We start from the raw sequence: 21,425 nt of genomic DNA on the forward strand, positions 1-21,425 counted from the left end.
TTGGTTTAAATTCCAACCAGGACCCTTTTTGTGCATGGAGTTTCAATGTTCTCACTGTGCTTGTGTGGGGTTTCTCTGGGTACTACATGCAGGTAGGTTAACTGTCTAAACTGGCCCATATATGTGTCTGTATGCATATGAGGTAGGAAGCTTAGATTGTAAGCTCCTTGAGAGCAGAGACTGATGTGAATGTGTAGTATGTAAAGAGGTGTATAAATTGTCTGCGCTGTATACATGTAATAAAGATCCCTGAATGCACGATTGATATAGTAATTTATTCCTAGCCACATGTAATTTTATCACATATGATTACATGCGGCGTGTCAGCATTCTGATGCTTTCAAATGCAGCCGCCGTCACCCGATAATTAACTTGAACGGGTGACAGCTGCCACTTGTAAACGGAAGAATAACAAGCTGCAGGAAATCGCAAGTTCCTCCTGCAGGAATTCCAAATCGCACCTACTTGGTTAGGTGTAAATGAGGGCTAAGACAAATTCAGGTACTTTACTATTCACATTTACAAATATATTTATAATCTAAACAATGGGGTTAGTATCGCACTGGAACTGTATGCAAGAATTAAGCTTTAAGCTAGACTGAAAAACTGGAGATATTGTTGCAGTATTCATAATTACTACTGCTGCTGCTGTTTACTACTGTTACTACTACTACTGTTACTACAACTCTGTTACTACTACTACTGTTACTACTACTACTGTTACTACTACTACTCATGGAGTAGTTAACCCTACAGATGCTCTTTGTGCTGTCTGAGGACTATCCTGGTGTTTTCCAAGCACTAATTCTGATTCTTGAATAGGGATGGGTGGGGATTGTGAAGATGGGTGTGTAGAGGGTATGTTCATGCTGGGTTTTTCACAATGTTCATTCCATTTTCAAATGGTTATTGTGGCCTAATCAACGTTAATTTTCAACCATAGTGAAAAGGAATTTAGGGTGCAGAATGGAACTCTTGTTTTTATTTGAACCACCAAAATTTTAACCGTGAATGTTATTTTAGTTTGGGAAAAATCATACAAAAGGAACCTTTTTAATATGCTCAGAATTCCATTCAAGTAGCGGGCTTGGACAAACATTTTAGGGGTTTTAAAAGAAAGGATTTGACTCAATGACAAGATGGAATGCTCTGAACGATTTTGAACGCTCAAATGAATTTCTAGCAGTGTATGGCCAGCTTACAGTGCTGGGAATTTAACAACCATTGAAGCAAGTTCTTTCTATGAACCTTTATGGTATTTGGTGTTAAGTTATTCAACAGCTGGTACATTAACCTGTTTGCTTCCTCATGAGTTGTAGGGCGTCTGAGTTTCTGCTGCAAACAATTTTGTTTGGTGGCTGCGTGCCCAAGAATGTAGGGTCTGGGGCTCTGGGTCCTTGTCTAAATACATAAACAATAGCAGGGGGCTGCTTGCAGACAGAGTGAATGGAAAACAACAAGTCATAAAATACAACGCCTCCCAGGATGTGTACGTGCCCATTGTGTTTTCGTTATCGTTCAGCTTTAGCCTCGGGTTACCTTCATTTAAACTTGTGCTTTGTCTGTGAAAGGGAATGTTCATGAAGAAGATTAGGAAACTGGGGAAAATATGTGAGCATTTTGGGACTGCTTGCAGTATTTACATCAGTTTGTGTGTCAGACTTAAAGTGACATTAAACCCTCAGATTTTTTAACATAAACTAATACTGTAATGTGTGCCTTAGTGTAATCCATGGTTGTTTCCCTTCTCTTTGCTCCTCTTCCTTTTAAATCCTCATGTTTTCTCATGCTGGGGGAAAACTTCCCTTTTCAGCTCAGGGCCTCTTCCTGTAGTGCTGGCTCAGGTTACAAGCCTATACAAACCTACACACAGACACCGTGTATACATTCCTGAGACAAGGCAGTCTGCTGCAAAACAGAAGTTCTGCAGAGCATGAGAACAGATACAGATTTAAAAGGTGCCAAAAGGATAGTCCATCTAAATCAGGGACAGTTTGTAGCTATGTTGAGGATGTATTTTTATTAAAGCTGGCTGTACACCAATAGAAATTCAAATGTTCGTTCAGTTCTCCAGTGGTTAATGGGGTCAAGTCGAAGATGTTTTTTGACTGTAGTGATGTCAGTGAAGGAGCAGGATAACATTTAGTTTGTTCCAGAAACAATTTCTAACAGTAAATGTGCTTTTTGTTTAAGGAAGTCCATTCATCCCAAAATCGAATGTCAGGTCTCAAATGACCTAATGTTCTGAGTTTTTTTTTTTTTCTGATGAAAGTTCGTTCTAAAATTTACCAACGTATACCCAGCTTAACTGTGATGGCTGGAAAGATACCCCAGACACTTCCCCCACCCCATCCTCACAACCCACGCTGTGCTGCTTTACTACCCTACCAGGATCTGCAAGCCATGATGTTTCCTATGAAACCTCTAGCTGACTCAATCCAGAAGTAGGCAACCTCAGCAGCAGTCCAACTGCGGCGAAAGTACATCATGCCTCTGTCTCTGGGAGTCATGGCTGTCAGTCTTGCAATGCCTCATGGGACTTGTAGTTCCACAACAGCTGGAGTGCCAAGGCTGCCTTCCCCTGCTGTAAGCAATGCTTGCATCTGTTATCACTTGGGAATGTAGAATGTAACCGGTGAATCTGCAGTTGGGTTACCTGCTTTGTTGGATAACTTGTTGACTTGTGTGTATAAAATTCTTTCTCTGAAAACAAGAACATAGAACGTTTAGTATTATTATTGGTCTATATTATGGATGTCTCATTTTTCAATAGTTTTCAGGATCCCACCAAAATCTCCCTCATTTCAGCAAAGTGAGTATATTTATAAAACATTTAAAACAATTCTTTGATGGACTGATAAAAGGTCTTTCCTGCCGCAGGCCAGATTGTCGGAGGTTCTGGAAGTATGGCTTTGAATTCTCACAGATAACCGACCTGAAAGTATGACTTTACCTAGGGACCTTTTTATATATTGAGTGTCTTCACACTCTGGAAAACTACAGTTTACTTTCCTTGAACACACGTTTTCTCAGTCTCATGCTTTTTGTGCTGAAATTTCTTGATGGCATGTACAAGATCTTGATTTTTGTCCTGTATTTCTGTCTTTCGAATAGAATCAACATTTTTACTGGATAGCTGCTGAAATGTATAAATTACAGGACACGTTAGATTATAATATTTCAGTCAGCATGTGCAGACTGATGAGATTGCACTGGGGGGAAGCACAATCACTGTGCACCAAAACAAAGGGGAAAGAACTGCCTATGCTTAAGTAAACTTTTAATAATTAAAGTATGATACTTTCCATTGCTGATTTTGTGTTTTAAGGAGAACAGGCTTTGTTAGTGACTCTGTAGGTAGTAAAGCCAGAACTGGGATGACAGCCCCAGTACCAGAAAGTCCACAGAGAGCACTCCTATAGTGTGTGTTCCAGAAAATCTTCTCAGCAGCAACAACCTGCTATTAGGACTGAATCTTAGGCCAGGCTGTCAGGTAAAGTGCCAACACTTTAGGGTAGTGTTGGAGCTTGTCACTACACCCTCCCCCCCTACATATTCCTGTTGGCCCACTACTATGATGGACTGCCTCACTGGTCATTAGCAATGTGCAGGAAGCAAGAAGGGATGGGCAAGCTTCAACATAATCTAGAAGTTTTGGAGCCTTCCTTTAAAAATGCTCCAGGATTTGGCCATAAGGGCAGATTTATGGAAGCTGTTGCAGGTAGACTTGAATTGAGCCTTTCTCCAAATCGGGGGACACGCTTTTCAAGTCAACAAGAGCTCTTAAGAAGATATTTGCCCAAAGGAGGTAAACATTGGAGAATGCATCTCTCGCAGCAAGGCAAATTAAATGTTGGAATGTGGGAGACTAGGTTAGGGGGCTAGGAAGGGTGGACCTCCAGTAGATTTTAGTAAGTGGGAATCTTAGAAGTGTGTTGGTTACCATTACTGACACCATTTTGAAAGTGATAGTTTCCTGGCTTTCTCTGGTTTCAGTATCTTCTTGATAATTTAGCCCAAACAAATATGCAGCTAGTGAGGCAAGAAACTACTAACTATTAAAGCCCTTGAGATCGGCATTACAGCCAAGCATGTAGCAAATCTAGTAGAGGACGGCAATGGCAGCATATTTGTTACTTTCAGCAACAATTTCCATTATTGTCCGACTTAAGGCAATCCTTAGAAGGGTCTCGATGGTCCTATATTACTAACCACATTCTATTATCCATTCCCAACTACTTGGGAAGTCTTTGCAAGCCATGCTGCACGAAAACTTCCTATCTTTATGGGAGACAGTTGAATTCCATTGTTATGAAAGGCATTTCTCTGGATCTGTTTTAATAGTTCAATGTCTCTCTAGAAGTACTTTGCAGGGTTGGATGCAGTAGTTTGCCTTGAAGCTAAGATTCCCATTTAGTGTCAAGTTAGTGTTGCTTTTGGCTCCAAAACCATTGTCTGTTCCAAAAGATCATTTGCTTTGTTTGAGAGAGCCTGTTTTTCTTGTTTAGTTTTAAAGTATACATGAACTCATTTATGAACATTTGTAATTTAACACATTTACACACGTTTCAAAAGTCATTTTCCTTTTTTAAATCTATAGCTTTCATTGAAATCATGTTAGGTTGTGACAAAACACTGTTCTGATCTCCTGCATTGTCACCGTCACTCCCATTGGCGATTACAAGCCGATGTGCCAACACGCATTGTGCAGATGTGGTCTACCATTGTCCCTATCGTGAAATCCGCCCATAGAAATGCCACACGCAGCAATTAGTAGAGGGTATAGAGTATATGTAGACAAGAAATGGCAAATGACAAATGAATTATATTTAAAAACAAAATCCAATTTGATGCACTGTGCTTTAGCAAACTAAATGATATTCAGTTAGCGTTTACATATGCTTTAACCCTGTTTAGCTCATTGGTCAATATTATTTTTGCCTGCAATGGTTCAAACAATGTTGATGGAAACCCTGGGAAATTACAGATATCTTGGTGCATAACATTCCTTGGCTGTGACCTTGAGACAATGCATAAGAATGTCTTTACTGCCCTCTTGTGGCGGCATTGCCATATGTCATAGACTTGGTTGGCAAGTGTGGGAAAGTCAAAGGGAAGGCTTGTGTATTACAATCTGGAAAAATAACTGGAGAACTAAAATTTTGGTCTTGGTTCAGGTAAAATTAGATTGATGCAATTTGTTTAATTTACTTTAATCTTGTAACGGGTGTATTTATGCGAATGAAAAGTGTCTGCTCTGAACAACCAGATTTTATTTCCAATTGTAATTTGGCTAAAGAAAATTAGCTGATTAGAATTTTATTTTTTAAAGAGACATTTTACTTTGTCTCCCAACCTTTCCAAGTGGTTAAAAGGGTAGCTGACCCATACACTATGTGCAACATTGACCCTATATGTCACCTGCTCCCTATCAGCTTTTCTCATCTGTTTTAGGATTAGAATACTATAACAGTCCTAAAACAGTTTATAAAAGTGGACATTTCTTTCTTTCTTTTTTTAACCAGCACAGATGAATACCTAGCATTTCTGTTATGTTGTGCCAGTACATTGGGGGGGGGGGCAGCGGCACATCAGTGAAAGTGTTTGAATGCAACATGTCCCTGATTACTTTCCTTTGAAAGGAAAAATAGACATGTAACCAACTTTTTATTCTTTTCGTTTTGTTTAGGTTTTGAACTTTTGTACCAGCCAGAGGTTGTACGATTATATCTTTCTATCTTGACTGAGAGCCAAAACTACAACACACTGGAGGCCGCAGCAGGAGCTCTGCAGAATCTGAGCGCTGGCAACTGGACTGTAAGTAGGCACCAACTGGCTTCAAATCAAAGCCTCTCATTCAGGAGAATTTCATGGTGACCTTCCCCACTTTCTAACAGTCAGCAGTTTTGCACGCATGAGCGACTGTTAAATCACATCGTTGGTTTTTATGTAACATTAACACTCGAGGTGAAGGAAAAAAAACCCTACTAACCCTATGTCCAGCAGTGAGCATGTGTCAGAACTACTGTCCATTCAGCTATCATCAGTATTTGTTCTTTACCTGTATATGCATTTAAGTACTAACTTTTTTTTTTTTTTGTGTGTGCATGTCAAGCCAAAAACCTAGCAGGGAAGGATTAGTATCCCTGTCGCCCTGTGGGTTTCAAAGAAGGGACTGCTGTACATAAACCCAGTTTTCATGAAGTGGTTTATGTACAAGAATGCTCCTTGTTAAATATATACAGATTTTGGGAGACTAGAAGGATAGAAGATATTTAAAATGGTGGAATAGGGTTGGTAGTATTTTTCAACATCACAGATTTCTGCTTTAGCAACCTGGGGGGGGAGGGACTACTAACTATAATGTTGCCCACTTTATCCTGACCACACATCAAAGTTCCAGAAATGTCAATAGTGTGAGGAGGTTTTCATATATTGTCGTGATAAATGGTTATTTTCAGGATCCTGGTGGTATTCACGATGGAATGGCCATTCCAATGCTGTCTGCTTTTTTTTTTTGCTTTTTTTCACAATCCTTTTCTTTCAGCCTGCCATATTTGCCTCACACTTGCTCAGCTCAGAAGTTTTACTGCTGAAGGTTCAGCTTGATGATCCGTCACATATAAAGATGCCCTCAGAGAAATGAGGAGCGAGGCTATTGTCAGGCGGATGGAGCAGTCTGTCATACTTTTAGTTGTACTAAGTGCCATGGATTTTTTTCCATAGTGTAAATTTGCATTAATTATCAGTACAAATTTCAGCTTACACCCTGACTGCTCCCCGCTGGCCTTATTCACGTTTAATTTTCCAGAGATTAATAATCTACTCTCATCCCTTTCCTCAGTTGTATGTTTGTATTTTTAATGGGCATTCAGGATTAATCTCCAACTAAGAGAATTCATGGAACTCCCATTATACATGAAATCCGATTTGGTTGGGTTGGTTAAAGTCGAAGGTAAAGGCAAAACATTTTATTTAATCTCCCCACTCAGGAGATTCATCCTTTTCTATTTGTCCTAGCGATGCTAGCGTAAAGCGTAATGGGAAATCCACATTTTTCATCACAAGTACGATCTGCCTGTCCAAGATAGGCAGAGCGTACGTTTTTTTAATTACCTTACAACCATCGCAAGACAAAAGTCTTGCGATGGTTGTAAGGTGTGCGCCCAGCTTAGGACAGTCATGTTTCATCCCTGGTAGGTGCTAAAGTTTATAGAAGTAGTGTCATTTTCTACCCGTATCCATATTGGAGCCCCAGATGCAGCTCTTTTACAGCTAGCGGACTCTGTGTTCTTCGCTGTGGAATAAATTATTACTTTGCAGCACTGCCAATCAGTGAGCTTGTGTAGAGCATTTAAAATTATCATATTCTACTATCCCATATTTCTCAGGTCTGGAATAATATTGTTTGAAGTAGAGTAGTACCATAAGCAGTGTGAAAGATCATTAGCAATTGTAAGGTAAGACGCTGCACATACCACATTTCTTATAGCTAAATGTACCAAATTGTTGTAGAAAGCAGCATTCACGTTACTGCTAAAGGTGGCCACACACCTTACAATTATCGTCCGATAACCATATGCGATCGACTTTTCGTCCGATAATCGCAAGGGGTGTGGGCAGTGTGCAACTGTAAATACTGTACAATCGTACGACTTAAAACTTTCAAGCATGTTTGAAAACTTTGGCCGATCGTACGATTAATGCAAGGTTAGTGGCGTTTCCCGTACGTCAAAAATCGTACGATCTACACTGCTCATGCGCAAACGAAAATTGATTACCGCAATTCGTCCAGGTGCTTTTCTTTAATTATGGCTAATTGGGGCATAATGGGGCCGCCGTACGACAATCGTACGACGGTTCGATCATTGGACGAAAAGTGTCGTCCGATAATCGTAAGGTGTGTGCCCACCTTAACACTTGTAACATTCTGTATAAGGGGATTTAATAAAAGTTCTACTCTGTCTTCCAGTGGTCAACCTATATTCGTGCTACAGTCCGCAAAGAAAGAGGCTTGCCGGTGCTTGTGGAGCTGCTTCAGTCAGACTCAGACAAAGTGGTTAGAGCTGTGGCCATAGCTCTGAGAAACCTCTCTATGGACAGACGCAACAAAGACTTAATCGGTGAGTGTCTTCATTAATTAGGTCAGTTTAAACGGTGGTATTTTTTTAAACTTGAAATTGTTTAATTGTGTGCACTATGTTTGGTCAGTTATGGTGCTGATAGTTTCCTGCATGACACAATAGTCCTCGTGGTCCACAGCAACATTGTTTCTATTTCCACCAGTCACCTTAGTACTTTCAGTTTCCTGATGTAATTTTTCATGGTAAACTGTGATCTGATTTTGAATACTGTACTGTGACTTTCATTTAGAAAGTTAGGTCCTGCACTTGGTGGTCTTCAGGCCTAAGCTGTGCTGTAAAATATGTTCACCTTTATTTTTAGGTCAACCTTTTGAATCTGTGACATTTGGTCACAGGTTTGAGCACTAATCAATTTTTCTGTAGCAGCAGGCTGGTCAGTCAGAATTTGCAACATGTATCAAAATGTCCCTAAATAAAATGTGTACTAACTTTATTCCTGCTCCAGTACTGGATCACATACAGCTGAACCCAAAAGTTTGCATACCCTGGCAGAAATCCTGAAATTTTGGCATTGATATTGAAAATATATCTGATCATGCCAAATGTGTCTTTTTATTTGAGGATGGCGATCATATGAAGCCATTTATTATCACATAGTGGTTTGGCTTCTTTTTAAATCATAAGAACAGAAATCACCAAAATGGCCCCGATCAAAAGTTTACATACCCTGGAATGTTTGGCTTTGTTACAGACACACAAGGTGACACTGCTTAAAATAGCAATTAAAGGTTAATTTCCCACACCTGTGGCTTTTTAAGTTGCAGTTAGTGTCTGTGTATAAATAGTCAATGAGTTTGTTAGCTCTCGCATGGATGCACTGAGCAGGCTAGATACTGAGCCATGGGGAGCAGGAAAGAACTGTCAAAAGACCTACGTAACAAGGCAGTGGAACTTCATAAAGACGGAAAAGGATGTCAAAATAGGTCTCGTGTGGTTAATTCGAGACAACCAAAGACTTTGCATGACCTAGAGGCATTTTGCCAAGATAAATGGTCAGCTATACCACCTGCAAGAATTTGGGGCCTCCTAGACAACTATTACAAAACTCTGCACGCTATCATTAATACTAAAGGGAGCAATACACAGTGTTAAGAACTAAGGGTATGCAGACTTCGGAACAGTGGTAATTTCATGTTTTTATTTGTTGCCATGTTTTGTTTTATGATTGTGCCATTCTGTTATGACCTACAGATGAATATGAATCCCATAAGAAATAAAAGAAATGTGTTTTTGCCTGCTGACTCATGTTTTCTTTAAAAAATGGTACAAATATTACCAATTCTCCAAGGGTATGCAAACTTTTGAGCACAACTATATATAAAGAATGAAGGCTAGGTGAAGCTATGACTCCCAGTATTCAGTCAACCACTAGCTTTTATTTTTCAACCTAAAGTATGGTTTCTGTGGGTATCCACTTATTGACTCATTTGTCTGTGCATAGCACAGATGAAAAGTTCTGGTTTTCAAGCAACAATCTAGGGACCAGACTGAAAGATCTAAATATTCCCTTTCCTAGCCTAGTTTGAAATATTTAAATTGTTTAATCATTGGTAAATATTGAATGTGGTGATTTAATGCACGTTGGTCATAGTTTAGCGCGTCGCACAGCTAACTGTCTTTTTATTTGACTGTTAAATATAAAATAGGAGGATTGAAAAAGTGCTATGCGTCAACCACTTGGTGATCCTCCAATTCACAGTAGTTCAGACCAGAGTCCTCTCCATATATACATATATAATACAATAACACTTTGTGTAATATCTCTTTCTACTTCAGGCAACTATGCCATGGGTCAATTGGTGCGAAACCTGCCTGGAGGGCAGCAGCGTCCTGCCAAGAACTTGGAGGAAGACACTGTCGTAGCTGTGCTGAATACCATCCATGAAATAGTCACAGACAGCTCAGAAAATGCACGTTCTCTCATCCAGACACAGGGAATTGAAAAACTCATCACTATTAACAAATCAAGGTGATCATATTGCATTCTAAAACTAGATAGTCAAATGGTGTTTAACAGTAGTGGAAGATACTGATTGAATAAATACTGTTATCCAATCAAAGATGAATTCGCTTCCCAATTTCAAGACCTTCTTAAACTCTCATCTTTGCGAACACTGCAGTGAAGTGTAGTAGGGCTAAGAAAACATTGTGATTTCCAGAGGCAGCGTTTCCTGAAATGGAAGAGATTCTTGGTATACAATTTTTGTTCTGCCCGCCCCACCCTTTTGCTTTGACTGTGCTTACCTTATCTCTACTCTTTAGAGTTGCCTGTGCCACGGTACCGCTGTTTCCCCAATCCTGGTCCTCATAAAACACGAACATGTCATGCTAGTTAGTCTTCCAGAGACTTGTATTGCTGTGGTCATTAGACACAGTTTAAATGAAGAGCACTGGTTTCACCTATAGTTCTGGGAAAAGATCTGCTAAAAATGACCAGTTGTTAGTCCGTCAGTACTGGTTGGGGAAACGCAGCTTTGAAGAATCTGCAGCTTTAGCACCTGAGCTGTGAAATGTTTCCATTTTTGTAGTAATCCCTTCTGGCATATTGTAAGTGTGGAGTGCTTTGTAATAGAAGTCAGGACACTTTGCAGTAACTAAATAGTTGTAGGGTATCTGACGCAAAGCAGGCAGTGATGAAATGCAAAATGTACACTTTAGTATGGAGAATATTATTTCTGCTATTCAGAAAGAGAGTTTGCACAATACTGGTGCAAACACTTATTATTATTATTATTATTATACAGGATTTATATAGCGCCAACAGTTTGCGCAGCGCTTTACAATATAAGGAAGACATTACGATCACAGTACAAATCAAGACAAGATGGTAAAGAGGGCCCTGCCCCTGAGGGCTTACAATCTAAAAGGGAGGGGGAAGTACATGTGCTATGTGCGCTTTTCATATGTTGGCCTTTGTGTGCACTGTTGGTTTCCTGAAAATAACTTGTGTCTTCCCCTGTTATCCTTTTTCAGTCAATCTCCAAGAGAGGTGAAGGCTGCTTCCCATGTCCTACAGATGATTTGGAGCTACAAAGAACTTCGAAATGCTCTTCAGAAGGAAGGGTGGAACAAGGCAAACTTCCAGGTATGACCTGCAGATATTTAAATAACCCCGTACCCAGTTGGATATTGACTGCATGGAGGTTGATTAGCTCAAAGTTACTTCTTAACATTGACTTAATCATATTGGTAGATACAATCTATACCTTGCCATTTTCCATATTCTTGTATTAAAGGGAATAATACTGTACAGTATATTCGTACCCTGCGGACTTTACATCTTCTGGGTTGTGATCAGGATGAGGAAGACTATTAATGAGCCTGGGTGAAGTTATGCTGTGAAGATTTTTCATGCAGTCTTTGTAATGCTGGGTAACAAATTTAACCTCTTGCCGTCCGCCCGTAGTAAAAAAACGGACGGACGGCACTGCAGCATCTGCGGGTTGCCGTCATAGCTACACATACACCTTTTGGCAGTGTAAGGTTAACCTGCTTCATAAAGACCACATGAAAACACAAGGGAATAGGAGCAGACATGACCACTTAACTGGACTTTCTGCAGAGTGTGCTGTGTGCATGCACATTGTGTCAGCACTGAACTGAAGGAGGTTTTGAGGTCAGTGTGTTTGATTTTATACCATGTAGTGTTGGCCCGTAAAGTTTAGTGCTGTACACACGCAACACTGTGCCTATAGAGTTCACAGAACGTCTGCACATCTCTGTGTGACTTATTTCAAATAGGCTGGTGCTTACAAATCCTCTGGCTATCATTGCTGCCTCGGCCTAAAAAGCCAGAGGATGAGAGTGACATCAAGGCAACTACAATTTGCAGGCAGTAATGGCCTCTTTAAATCTATAATATGTATTAGGATGTTTCATTCATACTGTATCTATGTATGTATTTACGCAGTATGCTGTAAGATTAACAAAGTAATGTTTCATATTAAATTTACCAGTGATGGTTTCCTTCCTGCCAGATGAATGCAAAGCTGCTAATAAAAACAATAGTTCTGTGTTAATCTGGTACTTGTTTATATCGTACAGAGACAGTAATGTGAAAAGATTTTAGCAAGCTGCTGTTTCTCATTATGTGTTGCTCTCCTTTTAATAAACTGTGCAGCACTGAGGAGTGTTGCATCATATAAGCTTCTCAGTCTCAGAAGGCATCTTTATCAGATGGAGACTTGCCTCCAGATATTCATAACCAAGGCACAATTTGGCCCACTATCCGTGTTTTCTCAGAGGCAACCTTTACAATGTTATTATGGTGTGAAAGCTGCTATTATATTCTGCAGTGCTGCGCAGGATTAGGATGGCTTTGCTCACATGCAAGGTGGTGCTATAAAGCATTTTGTCTTCATGCTGTGTACAGACTGAAGTGTATACACATCCAGGCTTCTCACTCAAAGGCTCACACTGTGGTATAAATCACAATCTTTCCTTATCCATCACTCTGAATCAAGACATTTTAATATAGAATTTATTGTTGTATGTAATGGAATATTTAGGGCTTGTTCACACCAAATGCAGAGCAGATCTGCATGAGTTTCTGCACACGCAGTGCAGTGGGTTGTGCCGCGTGCTCCGGGCCGTTTTGCTGCTGCATTTTTTTTTTACATGCTCTGGAACTGAACGCTGTGGTGTGAACTAGAGCCCAAAATACCATTTGGAATACATTGGATGCAGTTTTGATCCGGTCTGTAACTGCTCTGCTCTTGGAACACGCTTGGTGTGAACAGGGCCTTAATGCACCAAAAATACATTTTTGGTTGCACAGAAAAATAACTTGTATCCAAATCGGGGCTGGATAAATTAATAGGGAATTTAGGAGCCAGTCTGTCCAAACCAGGAGCTGGCAGGATTTTCTTTGGAATCTGCTCCATTGACAACAACTAGTGAAAACCTCAAAAGTAGGTGCCAGTTGTAATTTTTAGGGAGCATTGGCTACCCGGCTCGTGGGATTTGTTCAACCCTGATTTTTAAATAGTAAATATCATGTAGGTTAGTTTATTTTTCTGAAACTTTTCTACATATGGTCCAGTAAATAGATAAGTGGAACCACTCCTGGGCCTATGAGATCCAGGGGCACAACCTATATTTACTGGATAGGTGCTCGGGTATGATCTTGCACAGACTAAAGTAGGATTTTTCTCATTCACACCCATTTCCCACTTTTGACCGCTATTTGAGGCTTTCTTGAGCTTGCAAATATGTAATACAGGCCGATTTGTTTGAGATATAGGCAGAGTACCCTTGTTAAAATTGCCAAAGGGCCCTGTGGCTTTCTATAGAATTGTATATCTATAGTTCAAAAACATGGAAACATTGTGGCTTTTAGGCATCTTAATCACCAAGCTAAAACTAGGAGAACTGAAGCCAACATATTTTTTTTAGTTTTGAATAGTGAGAGGGTTATGACCCCTGTCAGCTTTTCTGTTGCCATCTCTGTCCCATTCAGGAGGATTCCCTTTTACCTCCTGCTCATTAGCCACAGCAGGAAGTAGGAGGGAAATACCTGGTGGTCAGCAGGGTCACCAGAACTAGTGTCCCCATTGGAAGATGTCTCCCCTTATGTCGTGACCCAAAATTTGGGATTTTCTTTCACATTTAGCGAGAACTGTCCGCAGGAGAAATGGAGAAGGTGAATCTCCCTAATAGGAACACAGACAGCAATAGAAACCTGACAGGTCTTCTAATTCCTCTCCAGTTGTACTTTAAGGTATCATTTAATAATCATAAAATCTTGAAGCATTTTCCCCTAACAATTGTTCCCATGATGTATTTGACAGAAATCCTTTCTACTTCACTTCAGTGTGATTGACAGTCTTGTAACAAGTTTCTAGCAAAGAATGTTCATTCTTCCTTATTTGTCAAACAATGTTAATTATTTATTGTATTGCATTACAGTCTGCAACATCAACATTGCCTAAGGGATCGAAAGGTAATGGGAAATCTGGATTTGATGACAGCACACTGCCTCTGGTGGATAAAAGCCAAAGTAAGAAGTTTCTTTCCTAGGAAGGTGGCAGCTGACTGTGTATTTATGACATACATGTTTGACATGTTGGGATCTTCATATTAGTAGCCTTGATGGAAGTGCTGACATTTCTGGCCTGGGTTTTCATTGTTTAGGCTCAGACAACAATTTAATGTATGTCGGTACTACATTCTAGTCATAGCAACCTGTTGCTGGCGTAAATAAGCACTGCCCTGTTGTCACTATGGCTTTAACAAATTCCCCTATGGGGGCACAATGGGAGAAGTTAAGCCAGAGCGTAGTGATACACCTCTGAGCTCTCATTCCTGTTGACAGAAGGTTTCGATAATAAATACCTGTTAATGATTACAAAAATTACTGTAAAATGTACAGGATGTAGAAATGGCTGACTGAATAAACATTTTCTAATGTTTCAGCAAACAAGAAGTCTGGAAGCCGTGACATGATCCCCATGGGTGAACTCGGGCCTGGTAAGTAAACAATGAACAGTGACCCCAATCCTCTTCACTTAATAAACTAAGGACTAGTTCACACAAGCCCCAGTGCGTTCTGGCCCAATTTGGTGCTGGAACGCACTCGATTGCATCCTGGCTGGCTCCCTGCATTCTGGGGTGGATGGGGGCGTGGCGGTGCATTGAAGTCAATGGCACCGCAGCCACACTCCCCCATCCGCTGTGTGATCGCCTGCACCCGACGCGTGGCACGTCAATGGCTGCGTTCCGGTCTGGTGCTGTCAGGAAAAAATGCTGCATGCACAATTTTTTTTTTCTGATCGTACCAGACCGGAACACAGGCTTTAATGTGCCACGCATTCGGATGTGGGAGATGGCACTGCGGTCAGGGGGCATGGCTGTGGTGCCTTGACTTCAATGCATCACCACGACCCCTCCCGCCCCAGAACACGGGGAACTGGCTGGCATGCGATCCAGTTGGGCTGGTGGGAACTAGACCTTAGTCTTACAAAAACAAACCATCAGGATAGAAATCTAGGAGCAGCCAGTACTGACTTGTGTTTGAAGACACAGGCTCCTGGGCTGTCATCCTCACCTTCCCTTCACTGTTTGGTGAGTCAATGATCTGGAAACCGTATGGACATTAGGTGTCCTAATGCTTCACATGTGTGTTCTGGACCACTGTCTCAGAGTAGTGAATAAAGAATGAGTATGACTCCAGCCCCACAGCATCTGCCTTCAATTACAACTCATCAATGGCAGCTTCCATGTTTTTTTTTGTTCTGATAGGCACCTTTCAAAGAACGCCAGTCAACCAGAAAATCAGGACTTTGCCTTAAAATTAAGCAGTTTGAAATGCGCTCATATTACTCTTTAATACTTTTACTGCATTTTATTCCAATAGGAGAGCAGCTAATGTACAGTCAGCTGACACCATGAGAAATGTCATGTCTGTGACCTCCTCTCTCCCTCACCACTACATCTTGATAACTCACTGCACAGCTTTGCAAAATGCAAAACCCAGCTAATTCTTAAGCCTTAAGCACAGCCAATCAGAATTTATTATACAGTCAGAGCAGCCTCATTTTGCAGCATAAACACTATATTTCAAGGCTATACTAATGAATGATTATTTACAAAAAATGTTGTGCTTATTTATACACAGCCCTTTACATATTGTACATCCACATCATTCCTTGCCCTAAGGTTTCTATCTCGCGTGCATACTTCTATCTCATACACGGGTCAATGTAGATACAAACCAAATAATCTACCAGCATGTCTTTTTGGAATGTGGGAGGAAATGCACGCAAGCACAGGGAGAACAGGCAAATTCCATGTCTGTCTGTGTGCAGCCTTGGTTTAAGACCTTCCTAGTCCTGCACTCTCCCCCTGCCTGTTTACATTCCAGGTACTTCTACAGAAAGAATGTTAGCATATTTTGGGTCTTATATTGACATCTCAGGAGTCTTGGTTTGACATGCACAGGGAACTTGGTGCAAGACTGGGAAGCAAGGCTATGTGGTGCCAGGCAGACTACACATCAAAGATCTTCAGGAAGCTGTGGTTTAGGTACTTGAAACAATCATGCTCAGTTTGGGGGAGGGCCACTAAGGACAGTGCCCTTCTCCTTTACTGTGTGTGGTGTGCAACTAAAATTGCACTGAAGCTTCAAAAGCAAAAGGTTTGGACCAAGCCTAAATAACAGAACTTCATTTACCAGTGCATTTTATTTCTTTTTCCATGGGCAAAGCTTAAACTTGTTTTCCTCCGATTAGATGGCTATTCCACTATTGACCACAGGGACAAGGAACGCAAGTACAGGTCAAATGAAAACATGGGAGATCTATCAGAAAAGGAGCCCCTGAAGGTATTTTGTCCATGAGAAGAGAATGGATGTAGCAGTCTGTGTATTGCTGGGGGAGTGTTATCTGTTCTCTCAAACAAAGTTAACACATAAGCGGAAGCAAAAACCTTTATGTGATTCCTGATTTTGTTTACAATATAAATGGCATACAGTATACAATATTTCCTCTCATTGGTGTAGGCCTCACAGGTCACTTTAGCAAATGACGGTGCTTTTTGACTCCTTGAATGTATATTAAATGTACCATTTTGTGATAACCAATCAGACATTTCCATAATTAACTTTCTAGATTAATTGACAGAGCTTTTACCACTTTTATGGACCATTGAAAGCATAGGGGGTGGGGGCGGAACCAAGCCACAAAATAAAAATGTTTCCTCCTCTGGCCACCCCTTTAAATTTCTGGGTAAATTCAGCAAAAGGAAAAGTTGGGGCAAGTCTCACATGACTAGATCAGGAAACTTGAATCCACCTCCCTTTTCTCTTGCGATATATGCGTTTAGTAGTTCTACAAATTCTTGTTTCTTGCAGTAATGTTTCAGTTTATACAAATATTACCAGACTACCACCGCTGTGGTGTCACATCTCTGAGCTCCTGTACAAAATGGCAATATTTAACATTTGTCTGGGTCAATATAATCATTAAATACAGGCCTGTCTCTCCGTTCAACACGTATTGTTCATGATTAGAGCAAGCAAAGTGTCCTGACGCATTCTGTGTGTTGGCCACTAGGTGGGGCCATGTTATCTAATGCAATGGTTGCTTCCTTAATTGCAGTGTACCGTAATACAAGGGAATAGGCTTCTTGAGCTACAGTACTAAATTTGACATTTTAGATTAAACATGGGTTAGCCTTTGAGCCATCAAATGGTTTGTTTGTTTTTATTGTTTTAATACTAAGCTTGGTCTATGTGGAAGATGCTCATTGATATCATCATCACTAGGAAAGTGGCCCTCATAACTCATCTTACAGATTGTATTTATTTTTTGTTTTTTTAACTCTAAAACACCATGTTGCCCTAAGCTAAGTTTTTTCCTGGCCACTATGGCATACTAATTTTCTCCTTTTCATTGTTGCCTTCAGTGCACCTACCTTTAACATCATACAGACACTTTATGGTAGTCATAGACTAACATGGACTAAGGAAATACCATAATAAATTAAGCTAGGCAAACCTTGTTAAAATAAATATATATTCTGTCTATTTAGTAGTTTAGTTACAGGTATTTTGTATAGTTTGTGACTGACCTTGAAGAGCCTCTGCTGCTAAATTTAAAGTGAACTGAAGAAAGAGGACAGAAAGAAGTTGAATTCTTAGGTTGACTTGTCTTAAAGGGGCAGGCTACAGGGATTTTATCCCAATCCTCAGTTCATTACTAGCAAGTCACTAACATGGAAAAAAGTAGATTTTTCAGAATTAACTGAATGCATGCTTATTCCATGTCAGAAGTCTGAAAAAAGTTGTCCTCTCCCCTGGCATGCCCATTCCAGGTCAGTGACTCACTAGGTTGTATATTTAGGTTTCAGATGAGCTTATGTCTCCAGCTGTAGAAGCTTCCTTATTTCTGTTCACTGGTTCCCTTTAAAAGAGAAGTAAAGCCAAACCTTTTTTTTGTTGTTTTACTATTCTTATGGGTCACAGGAATGTATTTACTAATGTACTCCTGTGATCCGAAGTCAGCCTGTAGTGGACTAATGCCCACTGTATGCTGATTGTGCAGAGCTGCACTGCAGCTTGGAAAAAGATCTCGACAATATTGTAAGGATTCACCCCGCTGCCTAACAGCTGGCTCTCCCTCTCTAGAGCCAGAGCCAGCTGTGCCCACCCTCTCCCCTGTCTGTCCCTCCAATGAGCACTGGAGGAACAGGGAGAGGAGAATCCCTGCAAGGGGGAAGTGACTGACTGACGGTCACTGTTCTCTGCAGGTAGAAGACTGTGAGGTGAGCGATCAGCCCTTACACGATCAGTTCTTGGTATTGGAGCCGGTGCATGACAGTTGCAGTGTTCTGCGACGGCTCTGAGCTGTGGGCAGAGTATATTTTACTCTCCCTGCACTTTTCCTTGAAATTTGTAAGAGGTGTGGTGAATTAACAGTTGCATCGGTTTTGCAAGCAAGCCGTCTGCAAAGCCCATCTCCTGTAAGTCTGGTTACAGCCATGATCCTACAAGGCTTTCTACATCACTGACATGTACTGGGTTTAGTGGTCTGTAATATATTTAAGTCATGACTCATCCTGGTTCACTAACAAGCAAGACCTGAAAGGTGTTAACTTTGGAATATATTTATTATCACTTGGGTAATTCCTAATTTGAATGCTGATCTGAATGTATTTTATAAAATGTTGCACTAGTCTGTTGTTTTTGTTGCTCTTTTTGCTTGTTTTGCCACTCTTATAACTCCTCACTGTATGAACTAATTCCTTTTCTTACAAGCCTTGTCTGGTGTTGCTCCTCTCCTGGCATTAATATCTGTTTTACTCTCTCTTCTCCTTTTCTGCTGCTGCAGAATGACTCAAATAAGAAACACATTACCCGGAGTAACAGGCCTACTGTCAATCTGGTGGATGCACGCGACACTAAACCGCAGCCTGTTGACTCCTGGGTCTAGATTTGCATGCATGGTAGGTCTGTCTTATGTGTCTCTGGGATCTTGCTTATGTAACCTGTTGCACTGGAGGTATCGGTTTAACCCAACAACAAAAATCACTGAGGATAACTTGTTTGTCTTAGCGCATGATTAAACCTCTGCTCCTTCCAGGAAATTCCCTAAAAGCACACATTTTCTGCTCTGCTGTCTACTCCTCTTCATGTATCTTGTTCAGATGTTTTAGTTTACCTGCCCTGCCAATGTATGCATTCTAGCATAGTAAAGGACAGTCTAGCTGTGCCTATTTGGTGATGTCTGGGGAAAACTACCACAACCATTATTAAAGGAGAACTATGTGGTTAGGGCTTTTCCCCATAGTTATCCTTAGGGTAACAGGAGGACACAAACTAGCGTCCTCTCGTCACCCAAAGCTCAGTCGTATACAGAGACGCCACAGCTAAAACGGATCCCGACAATTATGTCTGGATCCGCCCAGCTGCGTGGGTGACAGCTGGCTCTGCCTATCTAGAGGCAGAGCCAGCTGTACCCGCCCCCTCCCCAGTCCGTTCCGCCAGTCAGCGCTGGAGGATCGGAGCGGGGGGAATCCAGCCACTCCCCTGTCACGGCTCTCTGCCGTGACTGGATCAAGAAGTGAGCGAACGTCGGTATGTGTTCGCTCACTTCCCGATCTACTGAGCCGACCTGTGACAGTTTAATTGCCACAGGTCGGCTAGAACTATGAGGATGAGTGAAAAGCACTCGCCTCATAGTTCTCCTTTAAGCCAATCTTTTAGGACCTCTTTGTTACAATACAGCATGTATTAAAGGCTTTGCCTTACAAAACCTTTTTCAACAAGTAAAACATTTGACAGACTTCTGTCCGTCTTCTGTTGCAATGCACACAGTGCTGTTTTGGAGCCTGATAGATTGACGTGGACACTTGTTAAAAAGTTTTTTTTCCCCCCCCATTTAATTTGTCAGGTTGCACAAAGCTTATCCAACAAATTAGTTAATCCCTGTGATGAATAAATCAGTCCGTGATATGGCTCCCTCCATACATACAGTGGAGTAGGGGGCCGTTTTATTTGCAGCATTACCAGGTGTAAATGAAGTAAGCTCTGAGAAAAAAAATGAAGGCATCCAAGCACTGATGAGCTGCATTGCTTTTAGATTTAGATGCACTGTGACACTGCTACAGTAGAAAGAAGGCTGGTACAGTCTGGCTACTAATGGGTCCCAAATATGACCTCAATCTACAAGATTGTGTAATATATTAGGAAATTGGTAATCCATTGCCGTCGGTTAACAAAGTATATAAACACTGCCCTAAAAGGTCATCAAGTTCCCAAAATGTGGGATGTGAGCTTCTGTGCAATTCAGTGTATGATTCATGTGCTCTCCCTAAACAAATATAACCGTCACTAGAGAGAACACAGTTCAGAAGTATCCTCTATGGGCTTTGTGGCTATTATGAAAGTGTTTTCTTGAACAAATGCTGACTCGCATTGAAGTTTGGTTTGCATTGACAGAGAAAGGGAATCTGTCACAGCTGTTGCAGATAATAGCTGCAACACTGTAGAGGAGTAAAGTTTTTATCCCGAATAGTTTGTATTTTTAACACCAGGAATAATATGGTGCACCTTAAACATACCAAAGGGGTTGATTGTGCTACACATTTAAACGAAGTTTGGGTTTCAGATTTTTGCACCTAAACGTGTTATAAAGGAAGGTCTTTGCACTCTTTGAGAAATCGAATGGTCAATCTCTAAAACTGTGACATTTATAAAGGCTGGCATAGAAATAAAAGGTTTATGGGGAGGGGCCAATGAGTTGGGTGATAACTTTAATGCATAAGGTGCTTCAAGCTGCCAAATTAAGTGTATTTCCACTTTTGCAGTCAAATTTAGGAAAACCTTCCCATATGTTCGTTATGTGTTCCTATTCACACAGCATACTGAAAATATACTTTTAAAAAATTCTTACTTTTTTAGATGTTTTGTTAAAGCAGGCAACATGGCTGATTCCAGGTTTTTATTTGCCCTTTCATAGTGGTCTGTCCTCCTTATAGAAAGACTTGGGACAGAAATATGAGGATTGTGTTTATCTAATAAGCTTCATTAACATACACTGGAGAAGCCAGCTCTGAATGGACAAGACACCTCACAGCCCCTCCTAACATCATGGGAGATATTTGAGCATAGAAATGATACCTGTATAGAGTATTCAGTCTCCAAGCTGCCCTGTATATATTTGTGTCCTAAAATATTGGTGCTGCTTTAACACTTCAACTTTTTAATGGGTAGTTAAATTGTGATGTCACACCCAGACTGGTTTGCACACTTTTCTCCTTAACATAGACAAAGTTGCTATATAT

At 40.8% G+C, this 21,425-nt stretch overlaps 1 protein-coding gene across 3 annotated transcripts in view; it reads left to right on the forward strand.

Annotated features, from left to right (window-relative positions):
- Window positions 1–21,425, forward strand: part of ARVCF (armadillo repeat gene deleted in velocardiofacial syndrome) — a 269,995-nt gene that overhangs the window by 245,834 nt on the left and 2,736 nt on the right. For all 3 annotated transcript variants that reach the window (XM_018556965.1, XM_018556966.1, XM_018556967.1), the window contains 8 exons: window positions 5,690–5,817; window positions 7,973–8,123; window positions 9,921–10,113; window positions 11,118–11,229; window positions 14,052–14,142; window positions 14,559–14,612; window positions 16,373–16,464; window positions 18,971–19,085. In XM_018556965.1, the coding sequence (XP_018412467.1) occupies window positions 5,690–5,817; window positions 7,973–8,123; window positions 9,921–10,113; window positions 11,118–11,229; window positions 14,052–14,142; window positions 14,559–14,612; window positions 16,373–16,464; window positions 18,971–19,072 (923 nt within the window). In that variant the 3' untranslated portion in view covers window positions 19,073–19,085. The remainder of the gene's footprint in view (window positions 1–5,689; window positions 5,818–7,972; window positions 8,124–9,920; window positions 10,114–11,117; window positions 11,230–14,051; window positions 14,143–14,558; window positions 14,613–16,372; window positions 16,465–18,970; window positions 19,086–21,425) is intronic.

The sequence above is a fragment of the Nanorana parkeri genome, unplaced genomic scaffold (genome assembly GCF_000935625.1).
Source record: "Nanorana parkeri isolate BGI_ZX_2015 unplaced genomic scaffold, ASM93562v1 scaffold260, whole genome shotgun sequence".
Lineage (NCBI taxonomy): Eukaryota > Metazoa > Chordata > Amphibia > Anura > Dicroglossidae > Nanorana > Nanorana parkeri.